This window comes from Copadichromis virginalis, linkage group LG3, assembly GCF_057382275.1.
Source record: "Copadichromis virginalis isolate Kocher_CV1m ecotype Utaka linkage group LG3, C_Virginalis_male_GT1.1, whole genome shotgun sequence".
Classification (NCBI taxonomy): domain Eukaryota; kingdom Metazoa; phylum Chordata; class Actinopteri; order Cichliformes; family Cichlidae; genus Copadichromis; species Copadichromis virginalis.
In genome coordinates, this window is record NC_140620.1 from 1,270,877 (window position 1) to 1,290,000 (window position 19,124).

The window sequence follows — 19,124 nt, forward strand, 5'->3', positions numbered from 1 at the left end:
TATGATACAAACCACTGCAGCACAGTACCTGTAATACCTACAGCATGTTCTAATCGCTCTAATAGGATATTATGATCAACAGTATCGAACGCTGCACTGAGGTCTAGCAGGACAAGCACAGAGATGAGTCCACTGTCAGAGGCCATAAGAAGATCATTTGTAACCTTCACTAAAGCTGTTTCTGTGCTGTGATGAGCTCTGAAACCTGACTGAAACTCTTCAAATAAACCTCTGCAGATGATCTGTTAGCTGTTTGACAACTACTCTTTCAAGGATGTTTGATATGAAAGGAAGGTTGGAGATTGGCCTATAATTAGCTAAGACTGCTGGGTCTAGAGATGCTTTTTGAGTAAAGGTTTAACTACAGCCAGCTTGAAGGCCTGTGGTACATAGCCGATCATTAGAGATAGGTTGATCATATTTAAGATCGAAGAATTAATTAATGGCAGGACTTCTTTGAGCAGTTTTGTAGGAATGGGGTCTAAAAGACACGTTGAAGGTTTGGAGGAAGTAATTATTGAAGTTAACTCAGAAAGATCAATTGGAGAAAAAGAGTCTAACTTAACATCAATGGTACTAAGAGTAGCTGTAGATAATATTACATCTGTGGGAGTAAATTAATCCTGGAAACAGTAAATCTTCTTCTGTGAGCCTGTACCGTCACATTACAACCTCCTAGCTTACAATAAAACAGATGAATCCATGGCGAGAGTCATTATGTTTTTAGTTTAGAGTTTATTATGTGATACAAACACACACTCTGTTCATACAGCAGATTATCTAATACACACCTGAAGTACCAAAGAAAGTTTAAAGTATAAAACTGTCACAGATTTCTGAATAAACAGGAGCACACAAGTACATAATGACTTCAACATTTAAAAGAGATTTAGGTTTACAACACGTTCAGTTTACAGAGGTGATCAGATTTATTGATCCAGAATCAATAAATAAGCATCACTACTGACTGAAATAGCTCATCCAGACATCTCACACTCACAGTGAAAGGGTTAAAGGTCATTCCACTGATTTTACACACGTTACTCTCAGCTTGTCGCCTCTGCAGAGGTAAAGTTGCATTATGGGACATATAGGAAATGAAACAGCTGATCGGGAGGATGCTGGGGTGGGGGTGGGGGGGTTCTGGGTGAGCTGTGACAAATTACAGACTTATTTTATAGACCCAAGCTACACCTGGTCTATGTGTGAGCTACACCCGAGCTGCACTTTCTCTACACCTGAGCTACACCTGGTCTATGTGTGAGCTACACCCGAGCTGCACTTTCTCTACACCTGAGCTACACCTGGTCTATGTGTGAGCTACACCCGAGCTGCACTTTCTCTACACCTGAGCTACACCTGGTCTATGTGTGAGCTACATCCGAGCTGCACTTTCTCTACACCTGAGCTACACCTGGTCTATGTGTGAGCTACACCCGAGCTACACTTTCTCTACACCTGAGCTACACCTGGTCTATGTGTGAGCTACACCCGAGCTACACTTTCTCTACACCTGAGCTACACCTGGTCTATGTGTGAGCTACACCCGAGCTACACTTTCTCTACACCTGAGCTACACCTGGTCTACGTGTGAGCTACATCCGAGCTGCACTTTCTCTACACCTGAGCTACACCTGGTCTATGTGTGAGCTACATCCGAGCTGCACTTTCTCTACACCTGAGCTACACCTGGTCTATGTGTGAGCTACACCCGAGCTACACTTTCTCTACACCTGAGCTACACCTGGTCTATGTGTGAGCTACATCCGAGCTACACTTTCTCTACACCTGAGCTACACCTGGTCTATGTGTGAGCTACATCTGAGCTACACCTGGGCTACGTGTTAATGAAGTGGACCCAGACTTCACCTGAAATTAAATTCTTCCTAGGACTTGGACTACGTCTAGTCTACAGTTACGCCACATCTGGCTACAACTAGTCTACACCTGTCTTACACCTGGAATCTAACCTTACTTCACACCTGAACTACACCTAGTCTACACCTGGTCTACATTTGTATTCTTATAGGGTGGCCTGGATGTGAAGTATAATGGGTGGATCAAACCAGTCTACAGGTGGACTCTGACCCCGGACAGGACCTGGACTTTAATCCCACCCAGGACCTGGACTCTGATCCACTCAGGACCTGGAATGATGAGCTCGACCTGGACCTGGACTCATGAGCCCGGCCTGGACCTGGTCTTTAATCCACCCAGGACCTGGACTCTAAACCTGCCCTGGACCTGGACTCCACGTTTCTGGTTTCTGAGAGCTGGATCTGCTGCTTTGGCCATCATGGACAGTGGCTTGTCCCTAAGACGTTGGTGCTGAGAGGCATTCAGAATGACTTGCTTTCATTCAGGGCAGGTACAAAGCTGCAGAAGAAACAAGCAGGTGAGTCACATGGTCAGAGGGCCTGTTACCTGAGGGGCAGGTGGATGTTTGAGGGGGTGGAGATTGTGGAGATTGTTACCTTTCTTTTGCTTGTACCGCTGGGATAGCATTGAGAGAACCAGAGCGAGCACCAGAACCAGGAACACAGACACTGATCTGCAGATATAGAAACACAGTTAGCTCCACCCCTTCAAAAAAGAACCAATTGTAATGCAGATAAAACTAAGTCCAGCTAAACATCCAATCAGAAGCCTTCATCCGTTTAATACAAAAACACAAACAGGAAGAGAAAACACTGAGCACTAGTAGGTTAAAAGGATCAGATGAAGAAAGGAATCAATAACAGATGAACAGCTCATCACAGAGTGTTGACTGATTGATTAAAAAGTGATTAGAGGCCACTTAATAATTACAGGAGAGTTATCCTTACATCACACTTAGGATGATCCACATTTCACCAGGGAAGACTGTGGACGAGAAAAAGGACAGTGATAAGAACTTCAGGTTCCTCTCAAGCCGTGTGAAGAAGAAGGATGAACAGGTGAGCCTACCAGGAGGTCCAGCAGTGGTCACCGTGGTGACTGTCACCGTGGTCACAGTTTGGTTCCCGCACACAGCATCAGTCCACTGCGTGCACTCAGATAGAGTGTCCCGATGTAAAGCTGGAGGACACATAGGAGGACAAATCAAGCAGTGACTGATTGCAAATAGGTAAGTCCAGCCCTTTTACTGAAAGTGTTCTTACCCGAGCAATCAGTACAGTCTTTGCACCCGATCCCTACAGTCTTGGAGCAGTTCTTCACTAGGAAGAAACCTGAGAGACACACACATGAGCTAAGAGACATGCGCAGGTGTGCACAGGTAGATCTGTTTGAGTCAAAGCTTCAGCTGCAGGAGAACACACATTAGGACTCCTTACCTGGTGCACAGGTGGGACAGCTCCCTGCAACCCCTTGTACAAAGGTCATCTTCACCAGCAGACATGCAATGCTCACCTGGGATAAGACACATAGACAGTTGGACAACAAAGTGTCAGGTAAGAAGGGCATAACTATAGCGCACCTGCCTGAGCTATACTGAAGCTATACCCTGAGTATACCTGAAGCTAAAGTCCTTTCTATTAGCCCAATCTGCTCTGTCCTGTAAGGTAACAAACACACCTGGACAGAAACCAGATTCAGCGATCCAACTTTAGACACATGTTCACCTAATCTTAATCTGTAAACAATCAGTTCAAACCCTGTTGCTAGGAGACAGAAACAAAGTTCAACAAATGTGGATTCCTGAGAATGAGGCTCCACCCCTCTGCACGTATCAGCAAAAAACGAGCCAGAACAAGCTGATCTGATCTGAGGAGTCACAAATACTCACAGACCATATCAGACCAGCGCAGAGCAAAAACCACAGACCAGGCACCTCCTGTCATGGACTTCCAGAGAGTGAAGAAGTCTGAACTGCATTAAACGTGTTTAAATCTGCAGTCAGTCGTAAAATCAGAGAAAAGTCTTCATCTCAGGACTCCTTTAACCCTTCACCTTCCTCCTCCTCTGACTTCATGTATCTTCAGTGAGCTGGCACTCCTCTCTTAAAGCTGTACATGCTTGTCCTTGTGTGCGCTTTCTTCTGCTCTCAGACTTATTCAGGCTTCCTGCCATCGTCACCTGCCCAGCACTCACCTGCAGACCGTCCATGTTGTCGTCTCCTTGCTGTCACGGTGTGAAGTGATCGAATGAGTGACCCTGCACGCTATGACCTCTTTTATACTTTTGCGCTCCACTTTAAGATGAGGAACACTCCTGAGTCATCACATTACATCAGCAAAGTGGGAGGGGCAAAGAGTTCCTTGGAAGGACTGTTATTGTCTGGGCAGAGCTCTGGCACTAACAGATGCAGTGTGACTGTTTAACTGAAGCTTTATTGTCATTAAAGGTGTAAATTGTTGTCTCTGAGAGACCTTTAATGACAGGAAGGAGACAACATGGGCCAACTCTACCTGTGTCCAGCTGTCCAGGTGCTCCTAGCAGTGGGGACTAAAGGTGATGCTGACTGAAGAGAGTGTTTTGTTACACACTCAGGTAAAGGTGCAAACCTGTCAGGAATAACTAGTTTCACCTGTTCAGACTGAGATCACACAGAAATTCTTAGACTCCTTTTATATCAAAACAAACATGTTGGTCCAAGACTTCTGCAGGATGCCACAAACGGTAGAGCGCCAAGATGAGGTCACTTCCTGTGAAGTATGAGTGAGCCTATCACCATTACTGATGGATGGCTAGTTTGTGTTGGTCTGTTTCAAAAAGTGCTTAAAGATGTATTTAGACTCTTAAAGTTGCTAAAAGTGCTTTGTGGCGGTGAATGAGCCGACAACAGCACGTTTTTCATTGGCTGGCTTTCCACCTGCCCTGCTTCTGTAGCACACACACCACACCCTCTCCTCAGGTCGCAGCGACATCTTTATCAGGCGACACATGAATAGATAATGGGGCCACGCGTGCGAGTCCGCCTCCCTGACATCACACCCTACCCACTGCTCCACCCCTGCCCTGCAGCTGAGCCACACCGCGCCACACCTTACCCTGAATGAGCCAGCGCTCTTTCACAGAGTTAAAAATATCAGTGAGTGACTTTGCCCTTTCAGTGGACATTTAGCCCACTGCAGTAAAGAGAAAGTTTTGTGTTGATGGATCTGTCATCATTAGTCAGATAAAAGCTGCGTCTTGTAAAGCAGCGAGGAGTCAGAATCACTGTGAACTCTACAGACGCGCTAAAGGTCACAGACACAGGCTCTGAGTGGACCCGAGGTCTGGTTTCCTGATGAGTGTACCTTACAGCAGCAGATGGTTTGGATCTGCTCACTGTGTCAGTGCAAACATCTGGATGTGATAAATATTTACACACAGTTTCCATGGTGTCTGTTTGCAGACGTGCTCTTTGTTTCATCACACTGTGTGTGTTTGTCCGGCTAGACCCCAGTGGAGCCTTCAGTGCAATCATATCTATCTAACATCTATCATGTGAAAGGAGAGTCCTCTTCACACGCTGAGGTTACTTATGGAGCTCTGCAGGGTTCAGTGGCAGGACCAATTCTGTTTACATTATCACATATGATGTGTTTCTGGTGGCTTCACACGGGAACGGTTTGCAGCCGAGTGTGAAGCGCTGGGAATGAGAATCAGCAGCTCCAAATCTGAGGCCATGGTCCTCAGCTGGAAAAGAGTGGAGTGCCCAGTCCGGGCCGGGGACGAGTTCCTGTCCCAAGCGCGGGTGTTTAAGTATCCGTCTTGTTCACGAGTGACGGGAGACTGACAGACAGATTGGTGCTGCAGCTGGAGTGATGCAGATGCTCTACCTTAGAGATAGAAGTGAGGAGTTCGGGCGTCCAGCAGGGGCTCAGAGTAGAGCCGCTGTTCCTCCACATTGGAAGGAGCCAGCTGAGGTGGTTCGGGCATCTGACAAGGATGCCTCCTGGGCGCCTCCTGGGTGAGGTGTTCTGGGCATGTCCCACCGGGACGAGGCCCCGGGGCAGACCCAGGACACGCTGGAGAGATTATATCTCTCGGCTGGCCTGGGAACGCCTTGGTGTTCCCCCAGATAAGCTGGAGGAGGTGGCTGGGGAGAGAGAGGTCTGGGCCTCTCTGCTTGGGCTGCTGCCCCCGCGACCCGGCCCCGGATAAGCAGAAGTGGATGGATGAACTGAATATTTTTGCTCCTGGAGCATTCGCTGGTGTTCATGAAGAATGGAGGAAGCTCGTTTCTCTGTGTGTGACTGAGCAGTTCTGAACCACAAAAACACAACGACTGAAGATATGAGCTGTTGTACAGCTCACTGAAACGTGTCCTCTCTCTGTGGACAACATCTGGATCTCTGACTCTGCAGCTCATCACGTGGAGCTGGAGAGAAGGTGTGACAACAAACAGCTTGCAGTAAATACAGATCCTGGTCACAGCTGACATTGTGTGTGTTAAGACTGATCCCTGATGAGGCTCCATTGCACTTAAAGTACTTAAAGCACTTAAAGTTCTTAAAGTTCTTTTGCTCCGAGAGCTTTTAGGCTTTACTTCCCTTTTTGTAACGTTTCCTGCTGAGCCTCTGTGGATAAAGGGGGAATTAAAAATGTGTGAGGTGACTCTCAGTGTGCTGAACAGGTTGTTTTTACAGCATTCATGTGTGTGCGTGAGAGATGCAGTGTGAGTGAAACTGTGGGATAAAAGCTGCTCGTTTAGAGCTGAAAATAGTTCAGGACGAGTCCTGACAGGTGCAGGACGGCTGCAGGCGTCAGTGAGAGCAACAAAGAGTTTGGCACCTCGACTGGGAGAAACCTGCTAGGTGAGGACCAGCTTTACCCTGGCTTCTGCAACAGGGCTAATTGTAAACAACGATCTGTTACCAGAAACAAAGCAGGTGTTTCTAGGTGTCACAGGCTGGGCCTTTTGAATTTTATTTTGGATTGCTGAGCTTCTCGTGTTAGGTTTGTGATTGAGGGTTATTCTTATTTAGGTTTTAGTTGAGGTCAAGTTGTTTTTGTCATCTGTCTCCTTGTTTTTCTGTTTGGTTTCTTGTCATGTGTTTCACGTCTGGTTTAAGTCTCCATGTTTCCTGTTTTATTTTGAAGAGCTCATTGTTTTGTTTCTACTTTCTCCTGTGGTGTGATCATGTTAATTTGTGTCAGCTGTGTCCCCTCCTCACCTCCTGTGTATTTATTCTGAGTGTTTCCATTCGTTCCTCATCACGTCCAGTGTGTATCGTTCCCCATCATCGAAATCATAGTTAATCTATAGTTTCATAGTCAGTCCATAGCAGTCTAGTCACAGTGCAATAGTTTTGATTTATCAGCTCAAAACAAACGCTCGCCTTTGGTTAGAATTAGCTCCGCCTCCCGCCTGTGTCCACACCTGGGTCCTCCACACCGTCTGCCCCCCCACAGACCGTGACACTAGGAGGCTTTGTAAAAATGTGAATACAAACAGAATACAGTGATTTATAAATCATCAAAGCCACATTTTATTCACAGTAGAACAGAAAATATGTCAAATATTTAAACTGTGAGCTCATTTTGAACTTGATGGAAGCAGCATTGCTGATAAAAGGCTGTAAAAGTCAGTGGTACTGAACAGAAACAGCTAGAGGAACGTTTATAGCCAATCAGAGAGAGGCCAGGTTTCTCAGAGGTAAGGATGGGCACCAGTCTGCAACAAGCTGTGGATTTCCCACTAGAGGACTCTTGTGATGACACCCTACGATCAGCGTTCGACCAAGTGACGTAGAGCTGACATTTGCACTGATTAGAGACAGGCTGTATCAGGTGAGTCATGACACCACACTGACATCAGCATTTCACCAGAGCACATGGGAGATACTGCTGTTTATTACTTTATATATTTTTTGCACATAGAAAAAGTGAATGGCGTTGTCACTTGGTGTTGAGTATCACTTCCTGTTCCCACGAACAGTGGTGTTTTTGCTGATCTGTGTAGCAACTTTAATTGAAAACTCATCACTTCTTGTTCCCTTGTGTGATCTCCACTCGCTTCAGCCAAACCACACTCTCTGTGTATTTGGGGATTGGCCAGCTTAGCTTAGCTCGTAGCTGATTCGCTCTGTGTCAGGTGTTAATCAGACACACCCTTGACACACGCTCCAGTGCTAACAATGATTTCTTTAGATAAAACATGATTCATACAAACTTTCTGTGGACGATCAGTAATAAATCTGATCCAGTGAATCAGCCCTGGAGTTAGCCTCGTCTTAATTAAGTGCTGCAATAAAACCTGTGTCCTCATTGTCCTCAAAGCTGAAGTCAAACCAACAAATACAACTCTTACCTGAGCATCTGTTTGTCGTAACTGATGTGCAACGGTATCAACTGAAAGCAGCGCTGCATCTTCTTTCATTTCACCCCCTTTGTGGCTTAGATGCCAACTGCGTAGGGTCCACCTGATCCAGCAGAGGTAAGATGTTTACTGACCACTCGCTACGTAAATTCAGTAACCTGTCAAAGCGTGACTATCCAGAGTTGGGACGGTGAAGAAGAGTTGCAGTCCTACATGCCTCTCTGCAGCTCGCCTGTCAAGGCGGGCCCAGAGGCCAGCACGTGCACGTGGACCTATGAAATGCAGTTTTTAACGTGTACACAGACTTTATTCACAAAATACAGATGAGGAGAGTTTATGTGGGGAGATGTGCACAGAATGTCACAGCTACTAACTATTCACAGGGGACTAATCGAGGTGTGGGAAACTCGAGCGTGGCTCTCTGGAACAGACAGAGATGGTTGATTAGCTGAGAAACCGAGGATGTGGACAAACAAAGCAGTCTCATCTGATGTGGCTTACTCTGCAGGCAGTGTAACGGCAGTCTGGCAAGGAAGGAGTGGCTAGCAGGTCCCGCGGGCATGTGGTGTGGATGTTAGCCGGACAACTTGGAGACCAGGCAGTTAAACAGAACAGTCTCCCCAACTACCACAATAGTAGGACAGCACCCCCTACTGGTGCCATACCACAATAACCAGGGTTGTTACATCAGGTGGTGAGTGTAACATGTTGACTCATGTGTGTATCAGCCACTAGATGGCACTGTGTTGCTGCAATGTGTGCAATTCACTCGCGAGCAAGAAGCTCCAGAGGAAATGGAGAGGTAGACGAAATAAAGTGGAATCGGAGCAGAGATTGGTGTGTGCGTGCAGTTAGTAAGAAGCTCGGTATATAGACAAAAACAAAACATGGTGTCAGAAGTGGGATTCTACGCAATCCCTCGCCGTCGGACAGCGCAGACATGGAGGCTTACGGCGTTCCCACACCGCGTATGGATTGGGACTCCAGCAACCTGCCCGAGGCATGGCGGCGTTTCAAGCAGCACGCCGAGCTAATGTTCGCTGGTCCTCTTCGGGGGAAGGAGGAGGCAGATAAATGCAGCTACCTTCTTCTATGGGTCGGTGAGAAAGGACGGGACGTCTACAACACGTGGACGCTCACCGCAGACGACTCCCGAAAGCTTCAGACGTACTACGATAAGTACACTGATTATATCATACCGAAAGCTAACCCAATCTACGCCCGATATAAGTTCCATGAAAAGATGCAGGGTGAAAATGAGACATTTGAACAGTTTATTACAGAGCTGAAACTGCTTGCTAAAGACTGTGGGTACCCAAATACAGATGAAATGGTCAGGGATCGCATTGTATTTGCCACTAACTCGCCACACGTCCGAGAAAAGCTACTCAGCCAAGGCGCAGAGCTCACGCTAGAGAAAGCTATAGATATAGCACGATCACACGAGCTAGCAAAGCAACAGCTAAAAACTATGGGTCACTCCAGGGGCCAAGAAACTGTGCACGCCATCGGCAGGAAATCGCACAGACAAGAATATCAAACAAAAAGCGTGAGACCAAAAGAACACGCTAATGCAACACTAAAAACGTGCAGCTATTGTGCCGGACAACACAGTAATAAAGACATCTGCCCAGCAAAAGGGAAGCAATGTGCAAAATGCAAGAAAATGAACCATTTTGCGAGAGCATGCAGGTCAAGACTCCCTTCGCAGACAAAAGCCCACCTCAAATCAGTACACACTGTGAGAGAGAACATAGAAATGTCAACTATGGACACAGATGAGGACCAAGACTGTTTCTACATTGATAGCATCACCATAGAAAATGAAGGAAGAAATGATGAGCAAGCATATGCAGACATGCAGCTTGGTTCCCCCCCACAGACAGTGAGGTTTAAAGTTGACACTGGGGCGCAAGCAAACACAATTCCAGCTAACATGTTCCAGACACTCTTCCCACACGTGACACTGAAGCCTGTCACACACAAGCTCACAGATTATGGGGGACACTCACTCAGCGTGGAAGGAAAATGCCAGTTAAAATGCAAACACAAAGACAAGACCTGCACGTTGGAATTCCATGTTGTTAACACAAGCGCCCCACCTGTATTAGCAATGAAAGCTTGCCGTGACCTTAACCTGGTAAGGATCGTGATGGCAGTGACGGCGGAAAGAGGCAAGACAACCAACAGTTCACAGGCAATACTAGACGAATATGCAGACGTATTCAAAGGGATAGGAGAATTTCCTGGTGAATGCAGTTTCCATGTAAATCCAGACGTTGCACCCACAGTCAGCCCACCTCGTCGGATTCCCATTGCTCTGCGAGCCCGACTCAAAGACGAGCTCGACAACATGGAAAGGAACCAAATCATATGCAAGGTCACAGATCCTACGGACTGGGTGAATGCACTTGTTGTCGTGGAAAAACCCAAGACAGGCAGACTCAGAGTATGTCTGGACCCCAGACCCCTCAACAAGGCTATACAAAGACCCCATTACCCTCTACCCACCTTGGAGGATGTCACCACAAAACTTGCTGGGGCCAAGTATTTCAGTGTTTTGGACGCCAGATCAGGCTACTGGGCCATTAAGCTAAGCCACGAATCATCTCTGTTAACCACATTTAATACTGTGTTTGGCAGGTACCGCTTCCTCAGGTTGCCATTCGGCATAATCTCAGCTCAGGATGAGTTCCAGCGACGCGTGGACGAGACCTACGAGGGCCTGAGGGGCGTGGCAGCCATTGTGGATGACGTACTGGTCTTCGGAGAAACCAAACAGGAGCATGACGACAACCTGAGGGCCATGCTGCAGCGCAGCAGAGAGAGAGGTGTAAAACTGAACCCTGACAAGTGCACCATCTGCGTCAAAGAGGTCAGTTACTTCGGTCACACATTGTCACACGAAGGGCTGAAACCAGATCCACAAAAAGTAAAAGCAGTCCAAGACATGGCGCCCCCACAGAACAGGGCAGAACTGGAATCAGTGCTGGGAATGGTTAATTATTTAGCAAGATTTGCCCCACACCTGTCAGAGATAAATGCACTGCTCCGCCAGCTGTTAAAGCAGGACAGTGAGTTTGTATGGGACAAGAACCATGACAGATCCTTTCAACAAATGAAGGAGCTGATCACTAGAGAACCAGGCCCAGTTCTCTCCTTCTTCAACCCCAAGAAAGCGCTACGACTCCAGGTCGATGCATCCAAAAGTGGCCTCGGTGCTGTGATGCTGCAGGACGGCAAGCCAGTTGCCTACGCATCCAAGTCACTTAACAGCACTGAGCAGAACTATGCCCAAATAGAAAAAGAGCTGTATGCTGTTCTCTTTGGTTGCAAGCGGTTCCACGAGTACATGTACGGTCAACATGTGACCATTGAATCGGACCACAAGCCACTTGAGTCCATACTCAAAAAAACACTAGCATCAGCACCACCACGTCTACAGAGGATGATACTACAGCTGCAAAAGTACGACATCAGCATCATCCACAAGCCAGGGAAAGACATCCCGGTAGCCGACACGCTCTCCCGGAAATCCATACAGTTCCACGATAAATCACTATGTGACGGGATGGATGCACAGATTCACTCAGTCCTCAGCAACATGCCTGTCAGTGATCAGAGTCTCTCAGAGATAAGAAACAAAACAGCCCAGGATCCTCAGCTCAACACCCTGAAAAGGACCACATTGAGTGGATGGCCTGATAAACGGTCTCAATGTCCGCCTGACATTCAGGAGTTTTGGAACCACAGGGATGAGATCTCACTGATAGACGGGATCATGTTTAAAGGAGAGAAAATGATCATCCCAAAAAGGCTCAGAAAGGACATGATAGAGCGGATTCATTCCAGCCATATGGGTATAGAAAAGAGCAAAAACAGAGCCAGAGACCTTCTGTTTTGGCCAGGCATGGGAAAGCAGATTGAGGAAGCAGTCGGAGCCTGCAGCACATGCCAGGAGAGACAAGCTGCTAACCCCAAGGAACCCCTGTTGTCACATGCAATACCAGAACGACCGTGGCAGGTCATAGCCACCGATCTGTTCACTTGGAACTCGGAAGACTACATCATCATCGTAGATTACTACAGTAGATTCTTCGAGTTGGAAAGACTGCACAGCTGCACTGCAGAAGCAGTGATCCACAAACTAAAGTCAGCCATGGCTAGGCATGGTATTCCAGAGTCGGTGATTAGTGATAACGGTCCGTGCTATGCTTCCAGTAAGTTTCAACAGTTCGCAAAGTCATGGAGTTTCACCCACACCACTACTAGTCCCCATTACCCACAGAGCAACGGGCTAGCCGAGAAAACAGTCCAGACAGCAAAGAAACTTCTGGACAAGGCCAAAGCGGAACATAAGGATCCCTACTTGAGCCTATTAGAATACCGGAACACCCCCGTGGACAACTTAAAGTCGCCTGCACAACTACTCATGAGCCAGAGACTTCGCTCCATCCTCCCTGCAACACCAAAACAGCTGGAACCCCAAGTAGTTTGCCAGCAAACAGTGCGTGAAAGGAGAGAAGTCTGCCAGCAGCGCCAGCAGACTTATTTCAACAGAGCCGCCCGACCTCTGCCTCAACTATATCCTGGCACACCGGTCCGGTTCCGGCAAAAAGACGGTTCCTGGAAACCAGCTGTGGTCACAAGTTGTGCCGACACGTCCAGAAGCTACAACATAACCACAGATACAGGACAAGTTTACCGGCGTAACCGCCGACACCTCCGCGAAAGCAGGAACAGCGTAGGAGGTGAGGAGTTCATTCAACCAACAGGCATCAGCGATGACAGCCCTGTGGTATCTCAGCCCCCGCCTGTGGAGCCCCCTGATATAGACATTACAACACCTGGATACACGACTCGTTATGGGCGTGTTACCAAACCAAGACAGGTCTTGGACCTGTAATATTGTAAAGGGTGCAGGCGGATCGCTGCCCTAAAAAAAAACAAACAAACAAAAAAAACAAAACAAAAGCTGTTTACATGTTTGTTGTTCCAATGATGTCATTATATGCATCTGTTTATTATGTTTGTGATATAGCCAGTATTGAGTCGAATGCTATGTTATCAATGGATGTGCTCAGGATGTTATTCCTGTAATTTCAGTTGCCTTAGAAATTTTACAAGCCTGAGTTGTGTTTTTTTTTTAAGAAGGGAGATGTAACATGTTGACTCATGTGTGTATCAGCCACTAGATGGCACTGTGTTGCTGCAATGTGTGCAATTCACTCGCGAGCAAGAAGCTCCAGAGGAAATGGAGAGGTAGACGAAATAAAGTGGAATCGGAGCAGAGATTGGTGTGTGCGTGCAGTTAGTAAGAAGCTCGGTATATAGACAAAAACAAAACAGTGAGTGCCTCGGGAGGGGATTGCTGAGTAGGCTTCATCATCATCATCATCATCAAATGCATTCATAAAACACTTTAAAACAACCACAGCTGACTAACGTGCAGTACACTGGAACTATACAGTAAAATGAAGAATAAGAACGACTTTATTGATCCCGAGGGAAATTCTTTTGTCATGTACATGCTCAAAGCAGCAGGAGAGACAGAGGGACAGATGAATAAGATCTATAATATACACAGTAAGAATAGTAGTATACAGTAATATACAGTAGTAGGATAGTGCAAGACATAGTATCAAATATAAATGACTGTATCCTGGAGAATAAAGAACTTAACTATCAGTGCAGGCGATTCTAGAAAGTGACAAAGTGTTGTGCAATAGAATAAAGGGAGTAGCAGCGTGTGATGGGGGATGAAACAAATATTAAATATTCAATTTAATATCTGTTGGGTAATATTGCTGATTATGATACTGGTAATATTGGTCTGAGAGGGAGCAGAATAACATTGGTTATTGGTTAAAATTACATAAGATATAAATAAAAGCCAAATAAAAGAAAACATAAAATTATTACTTTGTTTAATTAATTATTATTAAGCTATTCCATAATTTAGGAGCCGCGATAGAAAAGGCCCCGCCCCCTCTGAGCTTCCTCGTGGATCTCGGTACTTCCAGGAGCAGCTGGTCAGCTGACCTGAGAGACCGACAGGGTGTGTGGGGATGTAGATGCTCAGAGAGGTAAAGCGGGGCAAGACTGTGAAACATTTTAAAAACATGAGAATTTAAAAATGAACTCTAAAAGGCACAGGCAGCCAGGGAGGCCAGCACAGGGGATTCATTTAGAGCCTTCTGTCGTGTTGGAGGCGGAGCTTACATTTATCAGATTAACACCTGAACATGGTCAACATCTCTGATCCAACCCCAGCCTTGTGTTGTCTTCATCTGCTCACTGAGCTCATTTTAACTTATTTCACTGTTCAGGACATTCCTGATGCGTCTTAATGTCACGCTAGCAGTGACAGGAAGTGACCTATACCCTGCTCGTCAAAATAAAAGCTATTTTTTGCAGCATCGAGTCTGTGAAACTTCTGGAATATTGATCAGTTCAGTTAATCAGTCACATGCTGTTTGTGGACTGAGGGTGGCTCTGGAGGAAAGGTCACGGTGTCATTTAAAGGTCAAATGTGAGTCTCCTGTGTTCAAAGCTGCATCACAGCAAAGATTAAAAATGAGTCAAAGGTTCACAGACGACAAGCTCGTGCCGTGTCTTTTGTCCCAGCTTTTCTTAATCCCATCTCACTTTTTCTAACCGAGTTTCCAGGTGTGTCTGAGGCTCCTTTAAAGGTGGGAAAAGTGAGCTTTAATGGGAAAGCTGCTGTGCTGGGCGACTAATGTGAGGCGGAGGGCAGAAGCTGGAGGTCTGGATCGAATCCACATGACAGAAAAGCAGGAACAGATTCAGTCCGAGTCATTCATTTGATTCCAATCAGCACATTTATTGATCATTAGTATCCACATTAAACATTAAGCACTGATTCATCCTCTGAAGCTCAAACTGCACAGACACATGAAAACATGATATTTATCTTATAAAACACGATGTTTATTATTCAAAGGTGTTTGAAAGCCTTTCCAGGTGAGTTTGATCCAGGAGGGTCTGAAGCCAGAGTGAGACAGAGACTGTGTCCTGTGTCTGTGGAATGCGTGATGCTCGGGTAGCCACACCCCCGGGCTGGGCCATCACCGGCACACCTGCTCTCCATCACGGTGACTACACGAACCTCTACGGATGATCTGATTTCCTCGTGTTGGTGTTGTTCCCAGACCATCATGAAAATGTTGTTCCAGGTTCAACATTGCAAGTGACCAATCACATTGTTGTGACGTTATTCCTTTGCGCGCCAAGCCATTCGTGCATTTATGAAATTCCAATGTTGCAATGACAATATCAATTCTTAAAGGGTTACGGTTAGGGTTAGGGTCAGGGTCCGTTGATCGGCGGACAGAGGCGGTTTCAAGCAGCTTAAGTACAGTTTTTTGTTTTACGCCGGTTTTTCCCGAAGTCGCAAAAGTATGACGTCACAACATTCTGATTGGTCACTTGCAATGTTGATCCTGGAACAACATTTAGTATGATGATCTGGGAACAACACCAACACGAGGAAATCAGATCAACCAAGATCTACTTAACCCGGCGCTGACGGATGTTCCACGCCAGTCCGTTAGTCACCCCCACAGTGGTAACTAGACTTCCTCGAAAGCGTGCAATCACTTCTGGTTGGAACTGTGTTTCATCTGCCAACTTGTGTCCAGGTTTCTACTCGGCGTCTGCCACCTGCCTGTCCTGACCTGCCTGTATAGCCCCCTCTCACAGGGGGCTATACCTCCTCCCTCACAGAGAGAATTATGACCTTGTTTTCTGCTTGGCCGTCACCTAAAGATTTACATCCCTGATAAGCAGGAGTCCCACTATCTGTTTAACGTCTCCCATTACAACGGCCTCACTGTGGTAACTTTCCACATGCATGTAAACTAGTGACAGGAGTGCTCTCACTATGGTAAAGTGAGAAAGTGATATTACTATAACTAATGAGATGTGATTAAATATGTGATTAATACATGAGAAAAGAAATCCGCCACCACATTATTTAATGGCAAACAATCAAATTGAACTAAACAGTCACAGATTCATGTAGTGACTGTGTGCAAAACGTTACAAGACTATTAACAATGACACATTTGTTCCAACAAGCTCTCTGAAACCGATCTTTGTATTTTCCCATGTAACACAGTGGAGTATACTCAACGACCAAGATGGCGCCGCGTATGGATGCCCTGGTGCTTCAGTGCGTTACTTTTGTTTTGCTTTTGTGCATTTCTTCTGTGTCTGGGCACTCCTCTGGATACTCTTACACCAGAGAAGAGCTCCTTAACTACAGGACTACAACGCCTGTGGATTTATTTCCAATATTTGTCGCATCTGCGGCAGATTTACTGCTGACTCTGATCAGGAAAGTGAGACGCCGGAAGAGAGGAAAGCGAGCGGGCGCACTCGTGCGTTTGAGGAGACGCGGACTGCGTACTGCTCTTCCTGGGATCTTCCTTTCTAATGTACGCTCACTCGGGAATAAGATAGACGAACTGGCCCTGATGAGAAGCATGAACAGAGACTTTGCCTCCTCCTGTGTCTTATGTTTTACGGAGTCGTGGCTCTGTGAGGACATCCCAGACTGCGCGCTCAAGCTGGAGGGCTTCCATCTGCTGCGCGCGGACCGGCAGGCCGCTCTCTCCGGTAAAACCAAAGGTGGAGGTGTCTGCTTCTACATCAATAGTGGCTGGTGCACAGATGTGACAGTGATTGCTCAGCACTGCTCTTCCTCTCTGGAATACCTTTTTATCCACTGCAAACCGTTTTATTCTCCGCGGGAGTTTGCTTCATTCATCCTGGCCGCTGTTTACATCCCGCCAGACGCAGATGCGCAGGCAGCTCAGTGCGCACTCGCGGAGCAGATACTGCACATGGAGCGGTCATTCCCGGACTCTCTCATCATTGCTCTTGGGGACTTTAACAAAGCCAATCTGAGCCATGAGCTTCCGAAATACAAGCAGTATATTAAATGCCCGACCAGAGAGGAGAGGACATTAGACCACTGTTACAGCACGATCAGCGGGGCCTATCGCGCGGTGCCCCGCGCTTCACTCGGACTTTCTGACCACGTCATGATCCACCTAATCCCCGCGTACAGACAGAGGCTGAAGCTCTCCAAACCTGTCGTGAGGACTAAAAAACTGTGGAGCAACGAGGCTGTGGAGGAGCTTCGCACGTGTTTGGAGACCACAGACTGGGACACACTGAAGGCTGCTTCTAACAGCTTGGACGAGTTTACGGACACTGTCACCTCCTATATCCACTTCTGTGAGGACAGCATTGTGCCATCAAGCACCAGGGTGAGTTATAACAATGACAAACCCTGGTTTACTCCTAAACTCAAAAAGCTGTGGCTGGAAAAGAGAAAGGCGTTCAGAAGCGGAGACAGGGACTGCTACAGAGAGGCCAAGTACAGGTTCACTAAAGAAGTGGACATTGCTAAACATCAGCACTCTGAGAAGATGCAGCAGCAGATCTCAGAGAATGACTCGGCCTCTGTGTGGAAAGGTTTTAGGAATATCACCAACTACAAGCCTAAAACCCCCCACTCCACTGATGACTTGCTCTTAGCCAACACCCTTAACGACTTCTACTGCCGTTTTGACGAGCCATCAGGCAGCCTTCACACCTCCAACGACCCCAACAATAGAGACACTTTGGACACTCATTCCCCCACCTCTCCCCCCTCCATAGAGCCATCACCACCTTCAAACTGTTCACCTACAACACCCGCCCCCTCACCCCACACAAAAGAGGATTTCACACCACCTCCTCCCACCACAACTCTTCATATTCATGAAGCAGATGTGAGGAAGCAGTTTAGGAGTCTGAATGCTCGGAAAGCTCCCGGCCCAGACGGTGTGTCTCCTGCCACCCTCAGACACTGTGCAAACGAGCTGGCCCCAGTGTTTTCTGGCATTTTCAACTCCTCACTGCAGGCATGTCATGTGCCTGCCTGCTTCAAGTCCTCTACCATAATCCCTGTCCCCAAGAAACCTAGGATCACTGGACTAAATGACTACAGACCCGTGGCTCTGACATCTGTGGTCATGAAGTCATTTGAGCGCCTAGTTCTCTCCCATCTCAGGACCCTCACGGCCCCCCTCCTGGACCCCCTGCAGTTTGCATATAGAGCCAACAGGTCTGTAGACGACGCCATCAACATGGCCCTACACTTCATCCTGCAGCATCTGGACTCCCCAGGAACCTACGCCAGGATCCTGTTTGTGGACTTCAGCTCTGCCTTCAACACCATCCTTCCAGACCATCTCCGAGGCAAGCTTTCCCAGATGAATGTGCCTGATCCCATCTGCCGGTGGATCACTGACTTCCTGACGGACAGGAAGCAGCATGTGAGGCTGGGAAAGAATGTCTCGGACTCCCGGACCATCAGCACCGGCTCCCCTCAGGGCTGTGTTCTTTCTCCTCTGCTCTTCTCCCTGTACACCAACTGCTGCACCTCCACCCACCAGTCTGTCAAGCTAATCAAGTTTGCAGATGACACCACCGTTATTGGGCTCATCTCGGACGGGGATGAGTCTGCCTACAGGAGGGAGGTTGAACGTCTGGTGTCCTGGTGCAGCCACAACAACCTGGTGCTGAATGCCCAGAAGACAGTGGAGATTATTGTGGACTTCGGGAAGCACACAGCCCCACTCCCCCCCATCATCCTGACTGACACCCCCATCACCTCCGTGGACTCATTCCGCTTCCTGGGTACCACCATCACCCAGGACCTGAAGTGGGAGCCCACCATCACCTCCGTCATTAAGAAAGCCCAGCAGAGGATGTACTTCCTGAGGCAGCTGAAGAAATTCAACCTGCCAACACGGACGATGATGCAGTTCTACACTGCAATCATCGAGTCCATCCTCACCTCCTCCATCACCGTGTGGTACGC

The 19,124-nt window shown here is 47.3% G+C and overlaps 1 protein-coding gene across 3 annotated transcripts; it reads right to left on the reverse strand.

The window, feature by feature from the left end:
* Nucleotides 1-715: 715 nt before the first annotated feature.
* Nucleotides 716-4,154, reverse strand: LOC146712215 (uncharacterized). 3 transcript variants are annotated; one of them, XM_085451976.1, is made up of 7 exons: nt 4,072-4,154; nt 3,315-3,390; nt 3,141-3,209; nt 2,947-3,057; nt 2,826-2,862; nt 2,475-2,551; nt 716-2,376 (listed from the first exon to the last, which is right to left on the reverse strand). In XM_085451976.1, exons 1-7 carry the CDS (start codon nt 4,084-4,086, stop codon nt 2,360-2,362), a joined length of 402 nt encoding a protein of 133 aa, XP_085308102.1. In that variant the 5' UTR covers nt 4,087-4,154; the 3' UTR covers nt 716-2,359. The 3 variants fall into 3 exon arrangements, with proteins under 3 accessions (XP_085308102.1, XP_085308103.1, XP_085308101.1); XM_085451977.1 differs by lacking the exon at nt 4,072-4,154 and adding an exon at nt 3,931-4,062; XM_085451975.1 differs by lacking the exon at nt 4,072-4,154 and having other exon boundaries at nt 3,315-4,062.
* Between the last annotated feature and the right edge of the window lie 14,970 nt (nt 4,155-19,124).